Source organism: Orbicella franksi, chromosome 12, assembly GCF_964199315.1.
Source record: "Orbicella franksi chromosome 12, jaOrbFran1.1, whole genome shotgun sequence".
NCBI classification, from domain to species: Eukaryota; Metazoa; Cnidaria; class Anthozoa; order Scleractinia; family Merulinidae; genus Orbicella; species Orbicella franksi.
In genome coordinates, this window is record NC_138156.1 from 13,808,762 (window position 1) to 13,833,761 (window position 25,000).

General features: G+C 38.4%; 1 protein-coding gene across 2 annotated transcripts in view; it reads right to left on the reverse strand.

The window, feature by feature from the left end:
* LOC145462476 (corrinoid adenosyltransferase MMAB-like) overlaps window positions 1-25,000 on the reverse strand; it is a 35,843-nt gene that overhangs the window by 7,346 nt on the left and 3,497 nt on the right. Inside the window, exons 2-8 of one of the 2 annotated variants that reach the window (XM_081446013.1) lie at window positions 21,247-21,293; window positions 16,363-16,456; window positions 14,159-14,219; window positions 13,605-13,677; window positions 12,955-13,052; window positions 11,566-11,630; window positions 5,677-5,736 (exon numbers count right to left, since the gene is read on the reverse strand). In XM_081446013.1, the coding sequence (XP_081302139.1) occupies window positions 5,677-5,736; window positions 11,566-11,630; window positions 12,955-13,052; window positions 13,605-13,677; window positions 14,159-14,219; window positions 16,363-16,456; window positions 21,247-21,293 (498 nt within the window). Of the gene's footprint in view, window positions 1-5,676; window positions 5,737-11,565; window positions 11,631-12,954; window positions 13,053-13,604; window positions 13,678-14,158; window positions 16,457-21,246; window positions 21,294-25,000 lie in introns of both variants that reach the window. The other variant, XM_081446014.1, reaches the window with a different exon arrangement.

Sequence of the window (25,000 nt, forward strand, 5' to 3'; positions counted from 1 at the left end):
GATGCTACATAAATGGAATCAAAATGAACGCATTATCATTGATAGGGTCTTGCTAAAGAAGCTTTGTTTATCTTTTGTGAAATAACAGGTTACGATAGGAAAAGTTTAGGCAGCTCAAACACGTTTTTTATTTTAAGCTTTAAGCGTTTATAACTCAAGAACGAATTCGGTCATCGATCACCTCCACCACCTCCACCACCCCCCCCCCCCTTCCAACCCCATTTTTACCGCATGTTACGCTGTCACGATACGATTGTGAAGTTGAAAACGATTCTCTTCAGGGGGTTCAGGGCCACCTTAAATTTTTCAAAATTCGACGTGGTTCTAATTCCCTTCAACGAAGTATTTTTAAACTTTGGAGAGAGTCTAACAATCTAGTCACAATTCGATAATAAAAAATGGGGGTCACTACGCTCGTTTTGAGCTTTAGTCTGTTCCCGCGGTAATTATAATAGCAATAATTATATGAGTAATAACGAAGAGGCAAGATTTGCTGTTACTCCGAGTTTCGTGCTTACGCACTCATCAGACAGTATTTAATGATAAGCATTCCTATCAACTAGATATATATACACGGTATTAAACAATAGGCTAATTGCTGGACTAGTTGCATTACAATAAGTGATAGTTATACTGGAAAACAATAGGTGTGAAGACAGAAATTACGGGGACGAGTATAAACTGCGTGGGTGCAGTACAATATAAAGAAAGTGTCAAGCGTTCTTCAAGTAGAATTTGTTCTCGTGCCGGCATTTAGAAATAAGTTCTGATCTTTTGTTTAGTAGATTGTCGTTGCTATGTTTGATAATCATTAGTTTTTCTGTGAGGCAGAGGTCGCATCGTTTGGAAATGTTGTTGTAGGGTCTTGCACGGCTAATAATTGACCATTTGATGTTGAAGTCTTGTTTTTTGTCGTGTAGTTGCCAGATGTATTTAGAAAGCTCGGTGCTGTTGATGTGTTTTCTGTGCTTAAATGTGGATTTGTGCTGCGAGAATCTCTGTTTGAATGTTCCTTCTGTCAGTCCAATGTAGTTCTTGGTTGTGTTGTTAGTTGTAACTTGTGCGTTGTAGATTACACTGGAAGTCAGGCATTTGTTGTCTAGCGGGCATTGGTCTTTTTTGCGGCAGTTGCATTGCTCTCCGGTGGTTGCGTTGGCGTTGTTGTCGGCGTTTGTTATTTTCATGTTGTGTTTGTTGATTACTGTTTTCATGTTGTCCATGCAACTGTAGCTGACTTTGACGTTGTTTTTGTTGAAGAGGCTGTGGTATTTATGTTGGTTCGGAAAGTGCTTAGATATGAGCTTCAGGAATGTTCTACCGATGTTTGTCTTTACGTTTTTACTAAATGGAGGGTTGTACCATATAATGTTTCTTTGTCTGTTGCGTCGGGGGCGTGTTGGTTGATTGTCTTCGTTGTAAATTAGTGTTTCAGAGTATCCGCTGGCTTTCAAAGCAGTTTCGTAGATTGGTTTGGCCTTGTTGAATTCGTGTTCGTTGCATGAGTTGGCGGAAATACGGCGATTGATGGATGCTGGAAGTTGCTTTATTATGTTAGGTGGGTGGTTAGACTTTGTGTTGATGTACTGCGGTTCGTCGTTAGGCTTTCTGTAGGGGCAGTAGGTCCCTTTTGTAAGATCGAAGGTGACGTCCAGGTAGTTAACAATTTTCATGTTAGTCTGTATGGTAATGTTGAGTCCATATGTCTTGAAGCGTCTTGTTATGTCCTTCCTTGTACGGTCTGCTTGAGGTCCGGAGATGTTTTTGAAGATGGCAAGTCCGTCGTCTCTGTAAAGCCCGATGTTGTCTATCCCGTATGTGTTACACAGGTCGTCGAGAATGAATAAGCCTACGAGCTCGCATACTTCGGCTCCGTCGAAGCTGCCCATAGTAACGTCAAAAGAACTGTTGTTTTTCTTGATCCAGGCGGTGTTACTGTCAAAGAGAAGGGATTTTCTTGAATGCATAATAATATCGATGTCGCGGTCCGTAATGGAAGTGAATTGTTTGGCGAAGTTGATTGCGTCTGTAAGAAGTTTCTCAGTAATGGAAGGGTAGAAGTTCTCAATGTCAAATACGGCGAAGGTATGTTGATCTTTGTGTTGTATAGAGGAGAACCAGTTGATGACGGATGATGAGTTTTTCCATTGGTTAAGGCCAGTCTTCTGTCTCACAGTCGTGTTAATGTTCGCGAGGATTTCTTTACTGATACGTCCAATCTCACTTTTTGCAGGGTTAATGAGTCTACATGTAGGTTTGTTCTGGAAGTTGTCTTTATGGTCTTTGAGTGTTATAATGGGATCTGCTACTTCCTCATATGGTTATATTCGCTCCTGCTTAACAACAGTAGAGCACTTTTCGCCGATCGCCGTTATCCACAATGGAGAAAACAAGATTCAACTATTCAATGAAGAACATTCCTATCCCACCAAGAAACTCCTACCTCAAGAAACTCATCGAAAAGACCGAAAGTGTAATCAAGCGTATGCGTTGGAAAGCCTTCTTCTTCGAACAGAATAAAGATAAGAATAACACAGACCACAACAACGACGACGACAACATTGACAACAACAACTTTGGTTTTAAATCAAGAAAATGCCCTCCTCAGAACGAAGACCTAAACAACTTTGAAACTGACGTGTACGAAATGATCAAGAACATTGAATTCAGGCAAATACGAGATGACTTCCAAGACCATCTACAACAAGACATTAGGAAAATAAACAACTCCACAAAAACATTCATACCTGCTGACAAAACAACCAACTACTACGAAGTAGACAAAGCTTCGCACGACAAGCTTCTCAAGGACAATATCACATCGACGTACAAGAAAGCAAATTCTAATACGATTACTGCTATTAACAAAGAAGCTCAAGTCATTGCTACTAATCTGAACATTGACGACCGCGCGGAACGCATGGCTGAGCGACAGGCTTTTATAACACTCAAAGACCATAAAGACAACTTCCAGAACAAACCTACATGTAGACTCATTAACCCTGCAAAAAGTGAGATTGGACGTATCAGTAAAGAAATCCTCGCGAACATTAACACGACTGTGAGACAGAAGACTGGCCTTAACCAATGGAAAAACTCATCATCCGTCATCAACTGGTTCTCCTCTATACAACACAAAGATCAACATACCTTCGCCGTATTTGACATTGAGAACTTCTACCCTTCCATTACTGAGAAACTTCTTACAGACGCAATCAACTTCGCCAAACAATTCACTTCCATTACGGACCGCGACATCGATATTATTATGCATTCAAGAAAATCCCTTCTCTTTGACAGTAACACCGCCTGGATCAAGAAAAACAACAGTTCTTTTGACGTTACTATGGGCAGCTTCGACGGAGCCGAAGTATGCGAGCTCGTAGGCTTATTCATTCTCGACGACCTGTGTAACACATACGGGATAGACAACATCGGGCTTTACAGAGACGACGGACTTGCCATCTTCAAAAACATCTCCGGACCTCAAGCAGACCGTACAAGGAAGGACATAACAAGACGCTTCAAGACATATGGACTCAACATTACCATACAGACTAACATGAAAATTGTTAACTACCTGGACGTCACCTTCGATCTTACAAAAGGGACCTACTGCCCCTACAGAAAGCCTAACGACGAACCGCAGTACATCAACACAAAGTCTAACCACCCACCTAACATAATAAAGCAACTTCCAGCATCCATCAATCGCCGTATTTCCGCCAACTCATGCAACGAACACGAATTCAACAAGGCCAAACCAATCTACGAAACTGCTTTGAAAGCCAGCGGATACTCTGAAACACTAATTTACAACGAAGACAATCAACCAACACGCCCCCGACGCAACAGACAAAGAAACATTATATGGTACAACCCTCCATTTAGTAAAAACGTAAAGACAAACATCGGTAGAACATTCCTGAAGCTCATATCTAAGCACTTTCCGAACCAACATAAATACCACAGCCTCTTCAACAAAAACAACGTCAAAGTCAGCTACAGTTGCATGGACAACATGAAAACAGTAATCAACAAACACAACATGAAAATAACAAACGCCGACAACAACGCCAACGCAACCACCGGAGAGCAATGCAACTGCCGCAAAAAAGACCAATGCCCGCTAGACAACAAATGCCTGACTTCCAGTGTAATCTACAACGCACAAGTTACAACTAACAACACAACCAAGAACTACATTGGACTGACAGAAGGAACATTCAAACAGAGATTCTCGCAGCACAAATCCACATTTAAGCACAGAAAACACATCAACAGCACCGAGCTTTCTAAATACATCTGGCAACTACACGACAAAAAACAAGACTTCAACATCAAATGGTCAATTATTAGCCGTGCAAGACCCTACAACAACATTTCCAAACGATGCGACCTCTGCCTCACAGAAAAACTAATGATTATCAAACATAGCAACGACAATCTACTAAACAAAAGATCAGAACTTATTTCTAAATGCCGGCACGAGAACAAATTCTACTTGAAGAACGCTTGACACTTTCTTTATATTGTACTGCACCCACGCAGTTTATACTCGTCCCCGTAATTTCTGTCTTCACACCTATTGTTTTCCAGTATAACTATCACTTATTGTAATGCAACTAGTCCAGAAATTAGCCTATTGTTTAATACCGTGTATATATATCTAGATGATAGGAATGCTTATCATTAAATACTGTCTGATGAGTGCGTAAGCACGAAACTCGGAGTAACAGCAAATCTTGCCTCTTCGTTATTACTCATATACTCAGCTCTACACTATATGTGTATTGAGCACTATTTTAATGGGATCTGCTACTTCCTCATATGGTAATAGCAATAATTACATACTTAACCGGGGTAGGGCTGCCTCGGGTCACTTGTTTAGATAAATAGATAGAAAAAGTATTTATTAAAAAATAAACACCTAGCAGTCAAGCGACTGAATTTCGTGTGGAATTTACATGCTACTAGTGAATTACAATAAAAAAAATTGTACAAATGAATTACATCAAGACGAAGATATCCACTGCCAAACCAAACAAGTGTAATGCAAGCGTAAACGCTAGATCAAGTAGACAGGGTACATTTTTACTTCCGTTAATTTTACGACTAAAATTCGATATGCCTCAATCTAGCCCGACCCTTCTTGACAATTAATTTTTGTAATTAATACCTGTTTGCTTACTCTCAGAAAGTTCGCATTACATGATAGTTTTTAATCGGCTCATTGTGATCCCTAGATTTTACTTGCGGTTGCAATAAGGTTTTTGGGACTTCAGTATTTGCAGCCCTTTATCAAAAGTGTTTCCTAAAAGTGACACTATTTCTAAAAGATTATTTAGGTCAAATTGATTAAGTTTCCTAACGTATTCAGTTTTCTTAGTGTGAATAGTTGGTTCTTGTTAGACTAATCTCTCATGACAACAAAATTGACCACAGCTTTTTTCACCAATGATTACGCGTTCATTTGATTCTATCTGTAGCATCAACTGGTGAAAAGTGAAAGTGCTAACCCATCAAAGTAATAGTAAAGATTCGAAATTCTTGGAAACTGTTACCATAGTTTTTGATTCTAATATACCTATCACCGAGTGGTGGGTATCAACAAAATCACGAATAGTCACTACCTATTAAAGAGACAGCAAGCATATTAAAGTTAAGTCCATTAATTACCTATTTAGGAAAGTACCAACTTCTGGATCTACACTTCCGCTTTGGACCAGAGGTACTACTCTAAACAAGAGCAACAAAACAATGCACAGTTATTTTCTTGCTAAACACAAATACATCCTTTGCACAAAGCCAGACTAGGTGGCTGAAATCTGTCCCTTGGTTAAGCAATTTGTCGTTAAAAACTCTTTACTGGGGAGAGGGGTGGGGAATAGATTACGGGGAAAAAATTACAAAGAGGTTGAGAAAGACAAACATGCTATTTTTTAGTTTGGGTATATTAACTACAAGAAAATATTCAGGACTCTCCAATCCACTACATAAAACTCTCTTAAAATTGCTTAGTTCCCTCAGATCGCAGGGGGAGTGAGGGGAAACTGGATTTGCCACCAAAGAGTTGAAAGGATTGGCTAGACAAGAGTACATATTAGAAATTCGCTGAATGACTTTTGTGCTTGACTAAGGGTAGGTATAGTGTGGACTGAAAAAGTTAAGAATGGCTGACTGTTAGGATCGAGAAACGCCGGTCAACGACCCATTTGGCAAATCGCTCATATTTTGCCCAAAGATACCCTTAGGTGACCTTATTCTAAAAATCCTATTATAAGGTTTCAGCGAATTTTTATTTTTCAGAAATTTGCGAAAATATGAAAGCGCGGTCAAAGTGCGGTTTTTCGTGTAATCAAATGACCGAAATAAGGTGCGAGGACGAAGCGCTGCTAAAGTCTTAAAATAAATTCAATTGACTTCAAACTTCACATAAACGTGGAACAACCAATCTAATTTATTTCTCGTTTTAAACTAATCTCAGATATGTCGATATAGTGGTTTTCCAAACCATTTTAAAAACACCTATGAAGCGTGTGGAAAATAACAGCAAAATATAGGTCATGTTTAATAGCATAAAAAGGCATCTGGTACCTCACTTTCCCATTATTTTACTTTACAGCCTTAAAATATCATTATTAAACATATACCATGCCAAGTCTCATGCTCGAACTCGCAGTATTTCCCTTTGAGAAAAACGAAAATCTATGTCAATGTTTTGGGCGCAAATAACACAATAATTATACAAGAACAAGAGACAAATCAATTTCAATGGCGAAAGTAAAAGGCTATAATTAATTAAAATCCCGTCAATTCACTGCTATCAGTAGAAACATAATGTCCACTACATAGAAACTGTTTTTAGACGTTTTCGATCGAAACATTGCGCGTTTACTTTGCTTAATTTCCTGTCCGCCGTCATGTCTAGTTTGTCACCGTGTGTATTTCCTTTATGTAAACAACACTATGAATGGTTGTTAAAACAAACGCAAAGAGATTTTCTGGAACCTCGATGTTTTCGATTCTCTAAAACGCTTTAAGTTCGTTAAGACACAATTGTGGGTCAACTTGGAATGCTGTTTAGCATTAAGGACGTTAAAGGACTTTAAATTAATCGAGTTGAAATATCTTGAAGCAAATCAAAATCGCGCCCTTCCGCTAATTGCTAAACAGCCGATCTCCGTTCAAGTTCAAGAAGTCGAGAGGTTAATCCGGTAATGTATTACCGGTACAGCAACAAAATCAAACCGAGGTCGTCAAAAGTGTAAGTTTAAAAGTGTAGTGGCAAGTTCGAAATAAATTTCGCCTATATAAATTGGAAACAAGAAGTGAAACGGTCTGACCCGAAACAAATAAACTAGATATTAATACGACTAATTTAATCCGAAAACGTTACAGAAAACATACCTAAAAGCCGTCGATTCCCCTCAATACCACTCCACATTGCCTTAAAGAGGCCAAGCTTTCTGCTGTAAGAATAGGAGGCCTTATGAATCTGTTTTTATCGGCAAAGATGCTGCGTGGCTGATATTCGAGACTCAGTAAAAGTTGTCACACAACCCTACGAGCAGCCCAGTCACGCTTTCACTGCTCTCGCGCAAATGTTCAACATTTGGCAATTACTGTACAAGTTTAATGTAGTGACAGTAGATTGAAATGCGCTTTTTAAAGCTCTTCTATCCAGGAGCAGTTATTTCTTGTTCTTGAATGGCTCTTAGTTGTAGTTACAGTCGGGGAGAGGGGGGGGGGGGGGTGTACTCCCGGAAATTTCGGATATCTGTATGCCGTGGAAAATTAAGTGGTCTTCAGCTGTTAAAGGTAACACTGAAACACCAGATGATTCTCGAAGTATCACAGGGATCCCTAAGCTAAATAATTTTGAGTTTAGTTCCGCTGAGTCAATTACTTGTTGGCGCGCATATTGCATTGACCGTGGACAGGTGGAAAAGCATTTAAACCGGAAAAGCCTGTTGCACATTATAATTTAGCGTTGTCCAACACGTAATCGGTCTGGTTGTAATGCTAATCGTATTTGATAGAATCTCAAGTTTTCTTTCGACACACACTCACATACTGGGGTGGTGACATACTACTAGATGGGCGTCGCCGGGGGCCACGAGTTAAGTCAGGCAACTCGCAAAGCTTAACCGAGAAGAGTGATAGTGAACCACTGGTGGAAGGACTGCCGATTGTCCCTACGCCTTACCCTAATAGGCCTCTGTGTTATTCTAATGAACTGATGCTGTTACAATGATACTATTTAGCTTTATGAACATGCTAATGGTCAAGGGTTTCTTCTGAAGTATAACAGATGATCTAATGTACTTTTTGTCCGACATTGCGCGCAGGCGCAGCGCAACAGTGCCTTAACAAACTAATCACTCTAGAACATCTGAAAACATAGATCTCGCGAACAGATTACTTTCCTTAAAATAGTTTTTCACAAAGAACTACTTATTACAGTGGAGCCCCGCTCTACGGACACCCGCTTAATACGGACACCCCGATATTACGGACAGTTTCGTTTTCCCCGACGAAAAGCTCATATATTTTTTCTAAAATTAACCCGCTTATTACGGACACCCGTTAATACGGACAACGGACACTTTTCTGTGTCCCGAGCGACAAACTCTTATATACATCGTCAACCCCGCTTTACGGACACTGTTTGTATCTGTGCATTGTCTATTGTCATTGTCATGATTATGTGCTAATTAGAGATTTTGTACCCTGGTCAAATTATGACAGATTTCGGCGGGTTAATACAATCTTATTACTACATGAAACAGTGGCAAAATAGCATGACGCATTTGACCAGTTCTTTCTTCCGGTGCATTACCCAGTCTGCAGTCCTTATATAAAGTTTTCTGCCTGATACGCTTACACAAAAGTTTCACTTTCTTGGTCTTTTGCTACACTCCTTGCTTGTAGCCTTCTTCCTCTTTGACGTCTTATGCTTGCCACTATCAGCATCGGCCTCCGTTCGTATTGCTGGGTTGTTGCCAACGTCTAATAATTGTTCAAGTAAATCCACGTGCTTCCTAGGACCATCAAAAATATAAACACACGGTATTTCCATACCAAGGTCTCCACCCCGATTAACTGCTTTTCCACATACTTCAACTGATCCTCGATTAGTAGGCTTTGAAATAAAATGGATGACTATACCAGTGCGGTTTTTGGTGTTTGCGAGGTGATATGGAATGTGGCCGATAACTCGACTTTCCTTTAGCGCGGCGACTGCGTTTTTGTCCTCACCATTTCCCGGTTCTGGTTGCAAAGGCAAAATTTCACCGAGAGTGATACAGTTAATGATTTGTAATTTACAGTACAATTAAAACGTTTTGTTGCCGTACAAGTGTCGGCCTTAGTGTTTGTATCAATAAAACACGTGTCCCTGACTTTTTCCCGAGGACCCCGGTTAATACGGACACCCCGTTAATACGGACATTTTGGCATGTCCCCTTGGTGTCCGTATTAACGGGGTTCCACTGTAATTCCGGGAGTACACCCCCCCCCCTCCCCGACTGTAGCTACAACTAAGAGCCATTCAAGAACAAGAAATAATTACTCCTGGATAGGAGAGCTTTAAAAAGCGCATTTTAATCTACTGTCACTACATTAAACTTGTACAGTAATTGCCAAATGTTGAACATTTGCGCGAGAGCAGTGAAAGCGTGACTGGGCTGCTCGTAGGGTTGTGTGACAACTTTTACCGAGTCTCGAATATCAGCCACGCAGCATGGTTGCCGATATAATAAAAACAGATTCATGAGGCCCCCTTATTCTTACAGCAGAGAGCTTGGCCTCTTTAAGGCAATGTGGAGTGGTATTGAGGGAAATCGACGGTTTTTAGGTATGTTTTCTGTAACGTTTTCGGATTAAATTAGTCGTATTAATATTTTGTTTATTTGTTTCGGGTCAGACCGTTTCACTCCTTGTTTCCAATTCATATAGGCGAAATTTATTTCGTACTTGCCACTACTTTTTTAAACTTACACTTTTGATGACCTCGGTTTGATTTTGTTGCTGTACCGGTAATACATCGCCGGATTAACCTCTCGACTTCTTAAACTTGAAAGGAGATCAGCTGTTTAGCAATTAGCGTAGGGGCGCGATTTTGATTTGCTTTAAGATACTTCAACTCGATTAATTTACAGTCCTTTAACGTCCTTAATGCTAAACAGCATTCCAAGTTGACCCATAATTGTGTCTTAACGAACTTAAAGCGTTTTGGAGAATCGAAAACATCGAGGTTCCAGAAAATCTCTTTGCGTTTGTTATGACAACCATTCACAGTGTTGTTTACATAAAGGAAATACACACGGTGACAAACTAGACATGACGGCGGCAGGAAATTAAGCAAAGTAAACGCGCAATGTTTCGATCGAAAACGTCTAAAAACAGTTTTTATGTAGTGGACATTATGTTTCTACTGATAGCAGTGAATTGACGGGATTTTAACTAATGATAGATAGCCTTTTACTTTCGCCATTGAAATTGATTTGTCTCTTGTTCGTGTATAATTATTGTGTTATTTGCGCCCAACACATTGACATAGATTTTCGTTTTTCTCAAAGGGAAATACTGCGAGTTCGAGCATGAGACTTGGCATGGTATATGTTTAATAATGATATTTTAAGGCTGTAAAGTAAAATAATGGGAAAGTGAGGTACCAGATGCATTTTTATGCTGTTAAACATGACCTATATTTTGCTGTTATTTCTCACACGCTTCATAGGTGTTTTTAAAATGGTTTGGAAAACCACTATATCAACATATCTGAGATTAGTTTAAAACGAGAAATAAATTAGAGTGGTTTTTCCACATTTGTGTGAAGTTTGAAGTCAACTGAATTTATTTTAAGACTTTAGCAGCGCTTCGTCCTCGCACCTTATTTCGGTCATTTGATTACACGAAAAACCGCACTTTGACCGCGCTTTCAAATTTTCGCAAATTTCTGAAAAATAAAAATTCGCTGAAACCTTATAATATGATTTTTAGAATAAGGTCACCTAAGGGCGTCTTTGGGCAAAATATGAGCGATTTGCCAAATGGGTCGTTGACCGGCGTTTCTCGATCCTAACAGTCAACCATTCTTAAATATTTAATATAAGTAGGAGAACTTTAAAAATTTCATAAGGCATTATCCAAGTTTTTACACTCATGACCTGGAGGAGTGATCTAGTTTTAATTCTTGATTAACATGTTATCACTCCAATGACTGCATTGGAAGAAGCCACATGCAAATAAGGATGGAACTGACTGGAACTGCCTCCCGGAAGAGATAGTTAACCTCAAATTCTCTACACTCTTTTAAATCCAATTTTTCAGCGTTTCTTAAAGTAAAAACGATAGTATTTTATCTATTTTATTTTATTACTTTAAATTTTCAGTTTAGATTTTTAGATGCCTTATTTCAACCTACCGTTTTTATTTATATCTATTTATTTTTTCTTCTACAGTCGGTGTGATGTCTTACGAGTTTTTTACAGACTTAACTCATTAAAATGTAGATGTAGATGAAGGTTGTTTGTTGACATTATTAATCTTTGAATAGCTCACCTTCTTTCAGCTCGTCGACAAACTGACCTTGCAACATGTAACATTGCACCGCTTTTCCCACCTGACTGAAAGAAATTACGTCACTGCACTGCTCCTTTTACCATTTACATGTAACATTTACACGGTCACTATTACTTTAATGCACATTAACTGCTGTTTGTCTGACATATGTAAACATTGTTTGGTCCAGTGTTGAGAAATGTAGACGACAAACCACTGTTGTAATTACTGGTGTTGAAGGCTGGTAGGAGCCATCAGCTGTAGTTTGTTATCGTCAATCCATGTCCAACATCATACACGGGCTCTGCCAGTGAACCAGATGCCACAGGTCCATGTCATGACCCGGGGGGGGGGGGTACTGCCATATATGGGCTATATAGGTATGTGCCGCTGTGAAGGGTATGGTTTTCAAGCAGTTTACTCTAGGATAGGGTATATAAATCAGAGCGTTTGGATCTAGAATAGGTAATAATTTTTCACAAAACTGACTAGTTTGTTGAAGATTTTATCTAGACTAAGGAAACCAGGAATTGCCACTCAAAGATATAAAAAATCAAATCGACAAGTTTAAATTTACGCAAATCAGCCTCAACAGTGTCGATTGATGGGGGGATTTGGGGAGTTTACTCTAGTATAGGGAAGCAAAATTCAGCTGAACTAGCTCTGGTAAAGGCTAAGGGTTCTAGGGTCCCAGCGGCACATCCCCACCCAGAAATTCCCAAAGTACCCCCCTGGGTCATGACACTGTTTACGTAGTGCTTTTTGCTACATTAACAGTTGTTGAGTGGCAAAGGTGAATGGACAGACTCCAGTGCCTTACTAACAGGGACATGCAGCTAAGAAAAGGAAACCCTACCAGAAAATCCACCTAGCATTAAAAGAGTTACAAAAACAGAGAAGAATTGCCAATCAAATATGAAAGAAGGAGTTGGCCTCACGGACTTCTGATGTCAGGTAGGGAAAGCGATCAGAAAACAACCAGAAGGATTCCAGTCAAGATGGATTCAATCAGGTCAGCTCCATCTCACCCTTGGACAACTTGTGTATTATTCCAGACATATATTTGATACGATACCACACACAAAATGAGTAGAATTCACGCCGACAGAGAGAGAGCTCTCATTAGCTGGGAACCAATCAGCTCTAGGTTTCTCATGAACTGGGAGGAATAATGCTTCTGTCTAACAGTCAGTAAGTCATGATCAGTCAGTCCATCCATCTGTCTGTCTGTCTGTCTGTCCAACTGTCCATCCGTCAGTCTAAGTAAGAAGTTACTTGCTACTGTTACAGACGAGGTCTTAAACTGCTTGGATGACAGGTACATATTTATAACATCGCTGACAAATCAAAACTCACTCTTTTGATTAGAATTACTCTCCCAACACTTACTGGTAAAATAAAACTTCTAAGTGGAGGAAGTTGATTATGATACGTATCTATCCAGTCTTCCAGTGTTATTACATTTTCTGGATTGAACTCAGTTTTTCCTGAAAATTAAAGCAAACAAAAATATGTTCCTTAGTTTCAGTTTTAAAAACATCTTTTCATTCTTATCTTTACGAAATAAATTGTTCATTTAAATGCCAATGTTATACTTCTTAATATACAAATAAATAGGACAAACGAAATAATAAAGAGTTTGCTTTTATATTTAAAAATGACACAGAGACCTCAGCAGCGAACAAATTCAATCGAAGTCAGTCTTATCAATCAGAACAAAATAACCCGACAGGGCCTTTATCAAATCAGTAATCTTCACTTGTTCCCTTCACCCTTAGCTTGTACAGAAGGGAAGTTCAAGAAGCAAATTCTTGTCATAAATGCAAGCCCCAAGCACAAAATTTGCGAATGACAACAGGCCGCCTCCTACCTGTATACAGTATATAGTGTCCAAAGCAACTTCAGTGTGCATATGCAACATTTACACCTTGAACCTTTAGTACAATATCACAAGCAGACCCATAACCATCTCCCTGATGGGCTAGTTTCTTTTTGAAACAATGGTAAGCCTAAAATTGGGAAGAAAAAGCCATTCTCACTTATATTTCGATCAGTTGATGACTGCCGAGGTGTTGCAATATTTGAGCCAACATCTTGAAGGATGCACTGGACCTGCAGAATTACATTGAAAAATTTATCAAACACATGTGTACACGTTTGCTCTTGCTCACCACAGTTGTCTCTTACAAACCAAATCTTTGTTATTGCTGACATTTTGGGAGGCATAATTATTTCAAGCATAATCAAAACATTCAACAAATTATGCTTTATTGTGGATCAGTGATAGAAAATCAGAAATAGTAGAATCATCCCTTTTTCAATTCATACTAAAATTTCTTGCTCAGTTATATCTCTAGTTCAAAATAGCAGGGGGTCAAGGAGAGGGGGGGGGGGGGTCATTGTTAAATATGTAAATACATGTTCACAATATATTTAGCCTATTAATATAAGCACAAAGCTAACTGCAGTAAAAGATTAAACTGCAACAAAAAGACATCCATCTATCCATCTAACTATGTGCTGCTAGATAATGATCTACCACTCTGGATTAATGAAAGTAACAAATCTATATAAATGAAAGGAATGTAATTACCTCTTCAAGTTTCTGCATAACATCTTTATGTCCTCCTTCTTCACAGAATTCCCTGGCTACTCTGCAGGATAAAGACATCAAACAAATGCAACTTATAAAAATGAAACAAAACTGAAACACACCTCTAATGATTAAATTATAATGAATATGTAACTGCTGTACATTAAAATCAGTTTTTACAAGCTTGATTTGTATTTTCCTTTGTTCTAGATTTAATCCCACGGAACCTTTGTAGGTGTTCTTAACTGAAAAAAAAAAAACCATGCAATGCAAAGCTTACATTAAGTGGCTATGAGCCACTCAACTTTTAAAATGGATCATCTGTAAACAGTGGCATTTTTGATGCCATTCAGCTGAGTTTTTAAATCTGTTGGTCATATATCATTTAATATATATGAAGCTAGACAGGTGAATAATGACGTTAAAGAACACTGGCATATTAATTTGTTACAAAGGAGTGCAAAATACAATGATAAGAGAATACATAAAGAGATGTGACCCTGTTAAAAACATTCATGAAGTCATCCTTTTCCAAGACATCACATGAAGAAAATACCACTTTTTATCAGATCACTAAAGCAACAATGTAACTTAAGTTAGTACTGGACACATAACCAAGTGATAAAATCCCTGTATTGCTGGTTCTCATTTCCCCCCCAATTTTTTTGGTTTAAATGTACATGACATTTGAATAACAATACTTTATAGATCCCAAGCCTTCTTTTCATGTGAAAAACCTGCGTCTGAAAACATAAAAACGAGGCTATTCAAATAATTATGCAAAGTGGCTATATTTGATGCTCTCGATGTTCGTGTAAATTGTCGTAGTATGGAGGACACATGTGTTAATAGAAAAACGAACCATTTTTCTCACGGTATTTAGGTAATTTCGTAGTTAACATCGCATTTGTACATTATAGGCTCTGACAAGAAACATAACAACACAAGATGACAGATTTAAAAGACACTTTCACTGGATAGAATTAGATCCAGTCTACAACTGAAGATTGAAGTCTGAAGTCTGAAGTCGGAAGTCTGAAGTCTGAAGTCCCTCCTTGGCTTTCATAATTTTGGTTGTATGTGTGCTAGATTTATATGTTAAACAACTAGCGTAGCTTCTACAGAGAGGCATTTGAGCAAAAATCTTCTCAATGTTGATTATTTCTGTGGTGAGATATCGAGTTGACTTACATCAGAAATGCCCAGAACAAATGAGAAACATTGCTAATAAATTTTAAAGTAATCACTTGGTAAGGAAATTGTTTCACCTTCAGGTCGAACATAGCTTGAACTTCACTGCCACTGTGAAAGCCTTATTCATTGGTCAGTGGATTCACAAAAACATCTAACAGGAAGTGAAGGAGTGGATGAAGGATCGAGTAAATGTCCCATCCATGTCTACAACATGGAAATACTATTTTAAAGTAACAAATAAAAATAAACTACAGACAGAATTTGGTTGCACAAACAAATTACTGTATTATATCAATTTCACAATGGTTATTCTACAAAACAGGGTGAGGATTTTAGCAGCATATACAATTGATTTTCTCTGTCAAATTTGGTTATCAAAAACTGACTGAGATCTTTTTCGAAACCCAGAAAAACAGTGTTTTTGTCAAGATGTCTTGGAAATCTTCAGACCAAATTTCCTGGCAATCTGTCGAATGTGCATACCTGATAAATTCATTTAAAGAGGAGACAATTTTTTTACTTCTAGAGGTTTATGAACAGCAGCAGTGTGGATACTGCAGTCATCCATTGGGCATTATCAAGGAATTTCTGCTATTGAGTAAGAGTAAAGTCTCTATCAGCAGGAGAGCATTTCTCAGGGCTAGTTGTGTGCACATGTGTTGTTAAGTCCTGGGTAAAAAATGATAAATTAAAACAGTTTCGTTGAATATTGTGTTGGGTGAACATTTCAAACATTTGATTGTTTTGCTCAGGCTTAAGAGAAGGTGTACAATTATTATGATTAACTGCCTGAGAGTAAAATCCACTAGCCCAGCTGGGCTGTCACACATGACTTTCTTTGGAATGGTCACTGTATCAAGTTGTTATTAGAACACTCCAGAAGTAAAAGAAATACTCCTCTGTTGTTCTGAAACATTCTTGACAATGTGTGCTCATACAACTCAACAATACACTTGGGTGTGTTAACTCCTTCCTAATATGTAGTTAATGAAGCCATTTTTACTTATTACCCAATGACAGAAGACAGTTCATCAGAAGTTCCTAGTGCCTCAAACAGTGCATCAGTTTTGGAACGGCGTTCTCCACCATATGTACTTGTATATCCTGTTAAAATTTTACACATTCACATTTGAGTTGCTTACATTACAAATGAAGGCTTTCGTGCAAAAAGGGCGTATATAGCTTTTTGGGCCGATTTTTATTTTTTGCAGGATTGAGCTAATTTTTGGTAGACTGACTTGTTTTGACATGAAAAGCATCACTGCATAATTGTTTTTGTTGATTTGCACTTCGTTTTCAAGAAATAATGTATGCAAAAAAACTCAGTTATCTTTTGGAGATCTTTTGTTGAACGAAAAACAAAAGAAACCTTTTGTTTTGCTAAATGATGAAGTCACCGAAGCGTGGCATTTGCCGCTAGATTATTCATATAATTTACGCTATTCTCTTACTGTTGCTTCGTTAGCGCAAGCGAATAAGGTGCTAAATGGGCTGGAGTCGAGTTTGTTTTGTCGTGACAGCAGTTCGATACGGTTGGTCGATTTTTTTTTTCCGGTCTATTTCTCTACTTCTTTCAAAAATAAAAACATGTATTTTACAAAAACCATGCTGTCAAAGCTACTGAAAGTAACCTTTTAAGTTTGTGTCGCGTCGAAATCCACCTTCGAAGGATTCACTCCAAAAGATGCCGCTTGGAAAACTGAGTTTTTTTGGTTTAAGTTTATGGCATCCATAAACTGATGTTAATGAGACCTGAGAGACAATATCTCAAAGACAGGCACACACATTCTGCATTGTAACACTTTATTTCAGAGCAATGTAACACTACGAACCTCCTGTCACGCTCATAGGTAAATCCCAGTAACATGAGTAACATGCCACCAATTCCTGATCTCAAAGTCCATCAGGGATTCCCAGTTGAAAACAATCACCCCCTTTAGATATCACAACAAACCTTTCATTTCCTAAGTAAGGCCACTGTTATCTGCATCTGTAAAAGACGGTGTATCAATGGTTCCAGTGATGTCTCTCACGTGTCCACCTCATGCCCCTGACCTCTAGTCAAGCACAAGCTCCTCGTTGTATTCAGTCTTCTCGTTTGTGCTGATCCTTTGCCACTAATTTTTCTTTTTCCCTCCAATCACCCCCCCCCCCCCCCACCCCCATGACTGGAACCCTTGCTCCACACATTTTAACCCCTGATACTACGTTTTAGGACTATCTTTAAGTGAATAAACAAAATCATTTAGATCTACAGAAATGTTCGCCATAAATATGGCTAATACTTTGTCTTTCCTGAAAAAAAAAAAAAGGACAAGCTTTGACACTACAATTCAGAACATCGTGGATAGATACTGAACATTACTATTCCGTTACTTTTAGAAAAACATATATCTGTATGTACTTATAGATATCATTTGTTTATAAAAAAAAATTATACCATTAATGGTCATAGGCTATGGCTATCTGTCTCTAAGCAAGCCTTAGACCTTGTCATTCAGAGTGCAATGAACAGAGACTTTGTATTTTGGTGACTTTCTGTTGTTTGTTAATAAAGAACGGTGGCAGGGAAGTCCACCCATTAGCTGCACTTTAGCCCACAATAATGCTCTAGCCCACTGGAGACAAGTCCGGAGAAATTACCTATTCCAAGGTGGCTACCCCTGGTACCACCTGATCTGTACTCCCCCCAGGAGGGGCTCCCCCTCCTGGTTCCCTCAGTCCCCCAGGACTGTGGGGTATGGGCCTCACCCCTGGAGGCAGGTCTGGAATTTTTCTTCCAGAGTGGCTACCCCCGGTACCACCCGATCTGTACTCCCCCAGGAGCGCCCCCTTCCTGGGCCCCTACTCCCCAGTCGTCCTTCCCTGCCACCCAAATTTTACCCACAGCCAGTGTGATATTTCCTAAATGTAGTATCGTTAGTGGCAGCTCAGATCAGGCCTCGAAAGAGGATCATTAACATACGTTATTTCTCGAAAACAAAGCGCAAATCAACAAAAACAATTACACAACAATGCTTTTCATGTCAAAACAAGTCAGGCTGCCAAAAATTAGCTCAATCCTGCAAAAAGTAAAAATCGGCCCAAAAAGCTATATGTCTTTTTGCACAAAAACCTTCAATTATTGTAACTATTAAATCATTCTACAACTGTATAAATGAAACATTATTAATAGCAATTTAGCAATGACTTCGGAGACCCAATGATGGGACAATAGCTGAGGATCCTGGGGATCTGAACCCTCCTTGTGGGCAATATTCTTAAGGCCTTTTCGTCCCCTGCATTATTTTTAGCAGACATTTATGGCCTGATAGGTCAGCAAATGGCCCAACCTTAATAAGCTGTTCTGATGTGTGCCTCTTTATTCAATAAGCAGCAGTGCAGCAAAATTAATTCTCTTTTCATCAAAATTTGATAATGAGATGGGAACCTATACAGTTACATCTGATCCCAACCTTGGACACACAATGAAAAACAACATACACTTTGTTTAACCCTACAGTATTTTACACCTTTGATCTCATATTACCAAGGAGGGGGATAATCCCCCCTGTGACCTCTAAAATATCTAATCAAATATGATAATTTGATGACATTTGGCATGGTAATTACAAAGTTACAATTTTATCCAAGTAGCAACTATCTTGGATCTGGCATTTCTTAATTTTTCCAAAATGTCAGAAAACCAAAAAAAGGGATTCAGAAATCATCAAAGTCAGTAAAATAATGCTAAAATGTCATCCAATGTAAAACTTTTACTTGACCATTGAGAAAGTTACAGATGGTTGAAGTGAGTGTGCACACTTTTAGTCTCCTTGTTCTTTAAAGGGTAAAGACAAGAACAGTGGAAATTTCACTTTGGTAGTTTCAAGTTAAGTTGTCTCCGAGGCTCTCACAAAGAATAAATGGTCACAAATTTTTGTCCAGTTTATTTAAGTATACTCTCCTTTGAGATCGTCACCTTGTCAAGAAAAGGAAGGTTGCATGTTTCTGTAATGTGGAGAGCTAAGCTGGTGGACAAGAAGCTCCGGGCATGCTGAAAAGGTCAATAGGTAGAAACTGGACAAAGCACAGGTCCTCCTGGTAGGAAGCTGTGCATCAAGGTAACAATTTGATCACAGAGATATGTTTCAAAACTCCCACAAGTTTAACCACCTCTTTGATTTCTTGTTGGGTTACTGCCTCACCCACAACAGCACAAGTAAAGAAGGGAAGACAAATTAAAATTGTCTGGAGGGAGAGTGGGGCTGAAGAGATGTAGCCAGCTATCGGCTAATTTCACCAGATGAAAGATAGCTCATCCCCAGCTGAAGTTTTACTGGGGGCCATTTTTAGGTAACACAGGCCAGAAAAGCCTGCAGATCTTGTCAATGATAGTTTTCTCTTAGCTACATTCCTGAAGATCATTATGAGACATTGTGCCAAGAGTAAGTACTAAGGCAAGAGCAGAATTTTACCAGTTAATTAAGGTCAGTGTTTTCAACCCCTGTAATATACAGTAACAGGGCCTAAATCAACTTGCACAAATTTATTACAAAGTCTGTCCAGCTATATGGACCTGAGAACTGGAAAATGAATTAATAAGGGAATAGGATGCCAGAGACATTTCAGAACAAGTGACTGAGAAAGATCTTGGGAGTGAGGTGGACGCAGCTCATCTCAAATGAAAAACAATGGAAGAGGTCTGGAGTCTCTTCAGTCAACACAGAAGTAAAGAAGAGGAGATTGCAAGGGAATGGTCAGAGAATGTAGGCAAGTGATGTTGTTGGGAAAGCATTGATCTGACTTCCAACTATGGATGGGAGAAAAGTTCAAAGAATAGTAACAACTTGGAATAGCTGGGAAGCTTGCCAAGTGGCTGTCCACTAGCCAGGAAAAAGTGTGGAAGAATTGCTGAAGACCTGTGTACCACCTACAGTTGGCAGTGATAGAAAAGATGATGACGAATCACAGTCAAAAACCAGTGTAATAGAGTCTGTCATACATGAAAATAGCCTTTGATTTCAGTCAAAAATTATTAACCTGAAATTAAATTAAGTGTACACTGTAGAAAAAACTAGTAAATTTAATTGTTAAGAAGAATCTAATTTAATTTAATTCTTGTGTTGGAAAACTGTTTTGGATCTATTGGTCAGGAGTTCAAATCTTGAAGTTATGGTTATCTTAAGTTCTCACTTCTGAAGAAAATTGACATAAAATGTTTTTTCCAAAATTTGAGTTATTGAACATCACAAATACAGTGTTTTCTGAATTGATACACTCCTGGCCTGTATTTTATTATAGTTTTCTATCAGTAAATGACTATAACATTGTGGAAAGAACTCAGAAACCGATTTTTGCTTGAGATAACATGATTAACTAGATCTGGAATAAAAATACACATTATCTGTGTTACAAGATATATAAATAATAGCCTCCATCTGGCGTGAAAATATGCACGGATATTGGTCATGTGATGGATTTAGACTAATCATGCAAGTGAAAATATTTGATGGATTATAATAAATAGTATCAGAGAACCTACTTAGTCCAGATTCTTTCTTAAAAATTTGGGTATGAGCTCACAGGATGATTTACTTAACAAATTGACGTCACTTTTTAAGGTGCCTGTTCTGCTGTGGATTATGAATTTAGTGATAGCATTGTCAAAGTAGCTGAGGATCTGCAAACTACTTTGACAAGGTTGTGATGAAATTCATTGTCAATAACAGAACCTGTAGACCCATGAAAAACTGACATCAATTTGACTTTTACAATTACAAAAAGGCGTAAATTAATTCAGGTGTCTGCCTACTTAATGACAATGAAAATTACCTAATGAGAGCACAAAAATTTCTGCAGTTATTGTAAAAAGGTGTATTGTAAAAAGTTACTGAATATTATTTTTAATTCACCTTTATCTCCAGTTTTGGTGTAAATCTTTGGTCCCACAGAGCTGTAGCTATAATTTAACAATAAATTAAAAATTTTCAGAGATATACATGTTTTATACTTAAACACACTTACATTTACCTATAATAACTTAGGAAAGTGATTGCACTGTGGTTTGCAGGGCTCGGAAAAAAAAAACCGTCCGCTCATGTGGGACAAGTATATTTTCCTCTTACGCAAATAACTTTCTCTCCTCACTTGCCCCACGGGCAAGAACCCAGGCAAGCCATCCACTGACCAAATTTTTGATAACGGTTTTGAAACAGAGTAAGTTGTAAGCACATTGGTGAAATCAAGTGTTTAGACAAAGCTTGACAAAAAAAGTAAATTTACAGGGACTGTACTTTACAGGGAAAACTGCTACCTACATGGCCTGCATAACACTGTAGTGCTTAACTCGTACCTAGGCATTTTTGTGCTGTGCAATTTTTTTTGGTTTACATATAATATTGACAAGGGAGGTAACTCTTTGCCCAAACATTAAGAACACAGTCCGAAAATTCTCTAAATTGTGCGGCTTCTACAAAACCAAACAAACACAAAACAAAGTTGAAAGATTTTTTACAACTTGTCCAAATTTGTTTTCGAATACTTTCAGAACAGTTGGACAATTTTGGCGTCTTTTGCAAAGTTCTTTCTCAAAGTGCTTTTCGCAACATGATCATACCATTACCATCCCAAATGCGTCATCCAAATGCGTCATCCAGTACACGTTTGAGCTCCCCTCCCTCTCCCACACATGCATTTTTGATATGACAAATCTTTACAAACCCCTCCCCCAGTTCACAGTTTTTCTTGCACAGACGAAGTCACCCAATCTCTGGACGGAAACAAAATGTTTTAGTGAGATTCTGCAACAACAGTTGGGGGCAGGGAAGGATTTTGTACAGATTTGCCATCTCAAAAAACATGTGTGGGAATGGGAGGGGAGTGCGAGCATGCGCTGGATGACAGGTTTGGGATTAGGGTGAAGGTACGATCATGTTACGAAAAGTGCTTTGAGAAAAAACTTTACACAAGGCCCTAAAATTCTCAAACTGTCATGAAATTATTTGAAAACAAATTCGGCCAAGTTGTAAAAAATCTTTCAACTTTGTTTTGTGTTTGTTCGGTTTCAAGGAAGCTGCACAATTTAGAGACTGGAGAGAATTTTTGGACTGCGTTCCAAAATGTTTGGGCAAAGAGTTGCCTCCCTCGTCAATCTAACAAATTGACGTCAGTTTTTCATGCGTCTGTCCTGTTATTGATCATGAATGTTGTCATAACATTGTCAAAGTAGCTATGGATCCACGAGGCGATAGCCGAGTGGATCCACAGACTACTTTGACAATGTTACGGCAAAATTCATTGTCAATAACAAGACAGATGCATGAAAAACTGATGTCAATTTGCTTTTTACGATAACAATGTTAATTGTCAAATCGTCCGCTCTCACTTGTTGACGCATTGCATAAATTATAAAATCATGTGTCTGTACGCTTTTTGCCAATGAAAATTAGCCAATGAACGCACGAGAATTTCTGTAGTTATTGTAAGTTAACTTTTTGAAATGCATTTGATAATGAATATTAAAAGAATAAAACTACCACGTTTCGAAGTCATCTTGAGTCCATTATCAAGTAGAGGTGTTAGCTGTAGTTTCGAGATCCTCATTTCGTTTTGATTTGTTCTTGCCTCTTAAGAATTTTCTACCCTAGAACACGATCATTTCAAGGTTTTATTCTATTTAAAGGCAACTCTTTACAACCCTAACTAGTGAGATAATCTCAGATAGTGCAGAGTGTAATGTATAGGTCTGAGGCAGCACTCATAACACAGTTCCTGTATAACCTCTACCGTTCACTCCTGGTTTGTATTGACCTTGTTAGTCAGCTAGGGATTTTGATGAGACATAATCTTAGCAGTGTTTATGTTTGAAGTGTGTATTTTCATTCACAGTCCCAGAATAACTTACAATTAATTACCGCTTGTCAAGACAGCTCTCGAATTTTACTGTAGTGTTTTATGTCGATTTTTGCTCATTTTAAATTACATAATACATTTAAGAAGCGAATGTGACAATTTTACTCTTCATGAAAACGTTTGTAACTTGATACTTCTGTTTTCCTTGCAAAGGTATGTAACCTGAAACTCTTGTTTTCTTGAAGACACACAGAAGATGTGCTTGTATTCTTTTCACAGCTGGAGATAAATGGGAGAAAGTTGAATGTCGGATAAAGAAATGGAAGAGGATGCAAATTTTCTTTTGACCGATAAACAAGAACTAATCTCTAATTATCAACTTGTCATGGACGTTCTGTTGCCACCTTGGGCATTAACAATAAAACCACTTATATTTAAAATACACGTTGATATCCATTAATACCACTGAGAAGCGTTTCAACGAGAGGTATCGAAAGTAAACAACGCTACTTGACAGAGATTATATCCTTCATCAGTGAACGAGTCCCGTCAGAGACTGATAAAATTTATGCTTTTAGCAGGTGCCACGGAGTCTGCAGCAGTATTTGAGCAGTTTCCTGGGAGTTTTGTACAATTTGACAAGTTTAAATGCCACTTACTTGGGACAGTTTTGGCTGCGGATATGAACATTTTGATAGAGATAATTAAAGGATGAAATAAATGTGCTAGTGTAGTGTGGAAACAACAGATGATATTTCTCGAACCAAGTTAGGCGTAATTCCACAAGACACGTAGTCACAGTAGCATTCTTGTATCGTGCTAACAATGCTAGAACACATGTGTATGACTTATTAGGGTTCTACCACAAGGAAAAGCGCTCAATGTTAGTGTGTGATCTTGTACAAAATGTACCTCCCACCTGATATGTAGTTGACACTAATGCTTATTAATCTGTGCATGTGTTTAGGGCAAATATTGGTTTTGTTCTAAAGAGAAAAGTACCACAAGGAGAGCAAGGGGGTTTCTGAAACAAATATGTAGCTTTTTGAAGTAATCAAAGAGGCAATGTAGGTACATGCACCACCCATTTTATGTAGTGCTCACAAGTACCTACCCCATCCTACCCACCTTGCTGCAAGCCTAATTAATTAATTGAAACTAATTAATTACACAAACATTAAAGTATACACCTTATGGCCATAGTGCCATAGTGCCATAGTGCCTTATTGCCTTATTGCCATAGGGCTTTAGCAATGTCAACCCCCAAACCATCCCAATAGTGCACTCTGCACTAAAAACTAGTGAGACAATCTCAGATAGTGCTGACTGCAATTGATAGCCCTGGCACGGTAGTCCCATAAGTACTCACCCCTGCTCAGCTCACTTCCGGTTTGGATCTACCTTCGTAGTCTGCCAGGGCTTTTCCCCTTAGCAGTGAGTACGTTTCAAGGTTGCATTTTCATTCAAGGTCCGAAAATTACGAACAATTACTGTTTGTCCTGACAGCTTTAAAATTTTACTCTGGTGTTTTACGATGATTTTCATTCACTTTAAATTCAATAATAAGTTAAACAAACATGACAATTTAGCTCTTCGCGCCAACTTTGTAACTTGATACTTTTGTTTTCCTCGCAAAGGTATGGAACATGAAACTTGTTTTCTCCAAAACACACAGAAGATGAGCTTGTTTTGGGGGATAAATGAAAGAAAGTTAAATATCTGACGAAGAAATGGAAGAGAAACAATTGTTTTTTCTCAAAACGCAAATTTTCTTATCACAGACGAACAAGAACTAATTTAATTATCAGATAGTGA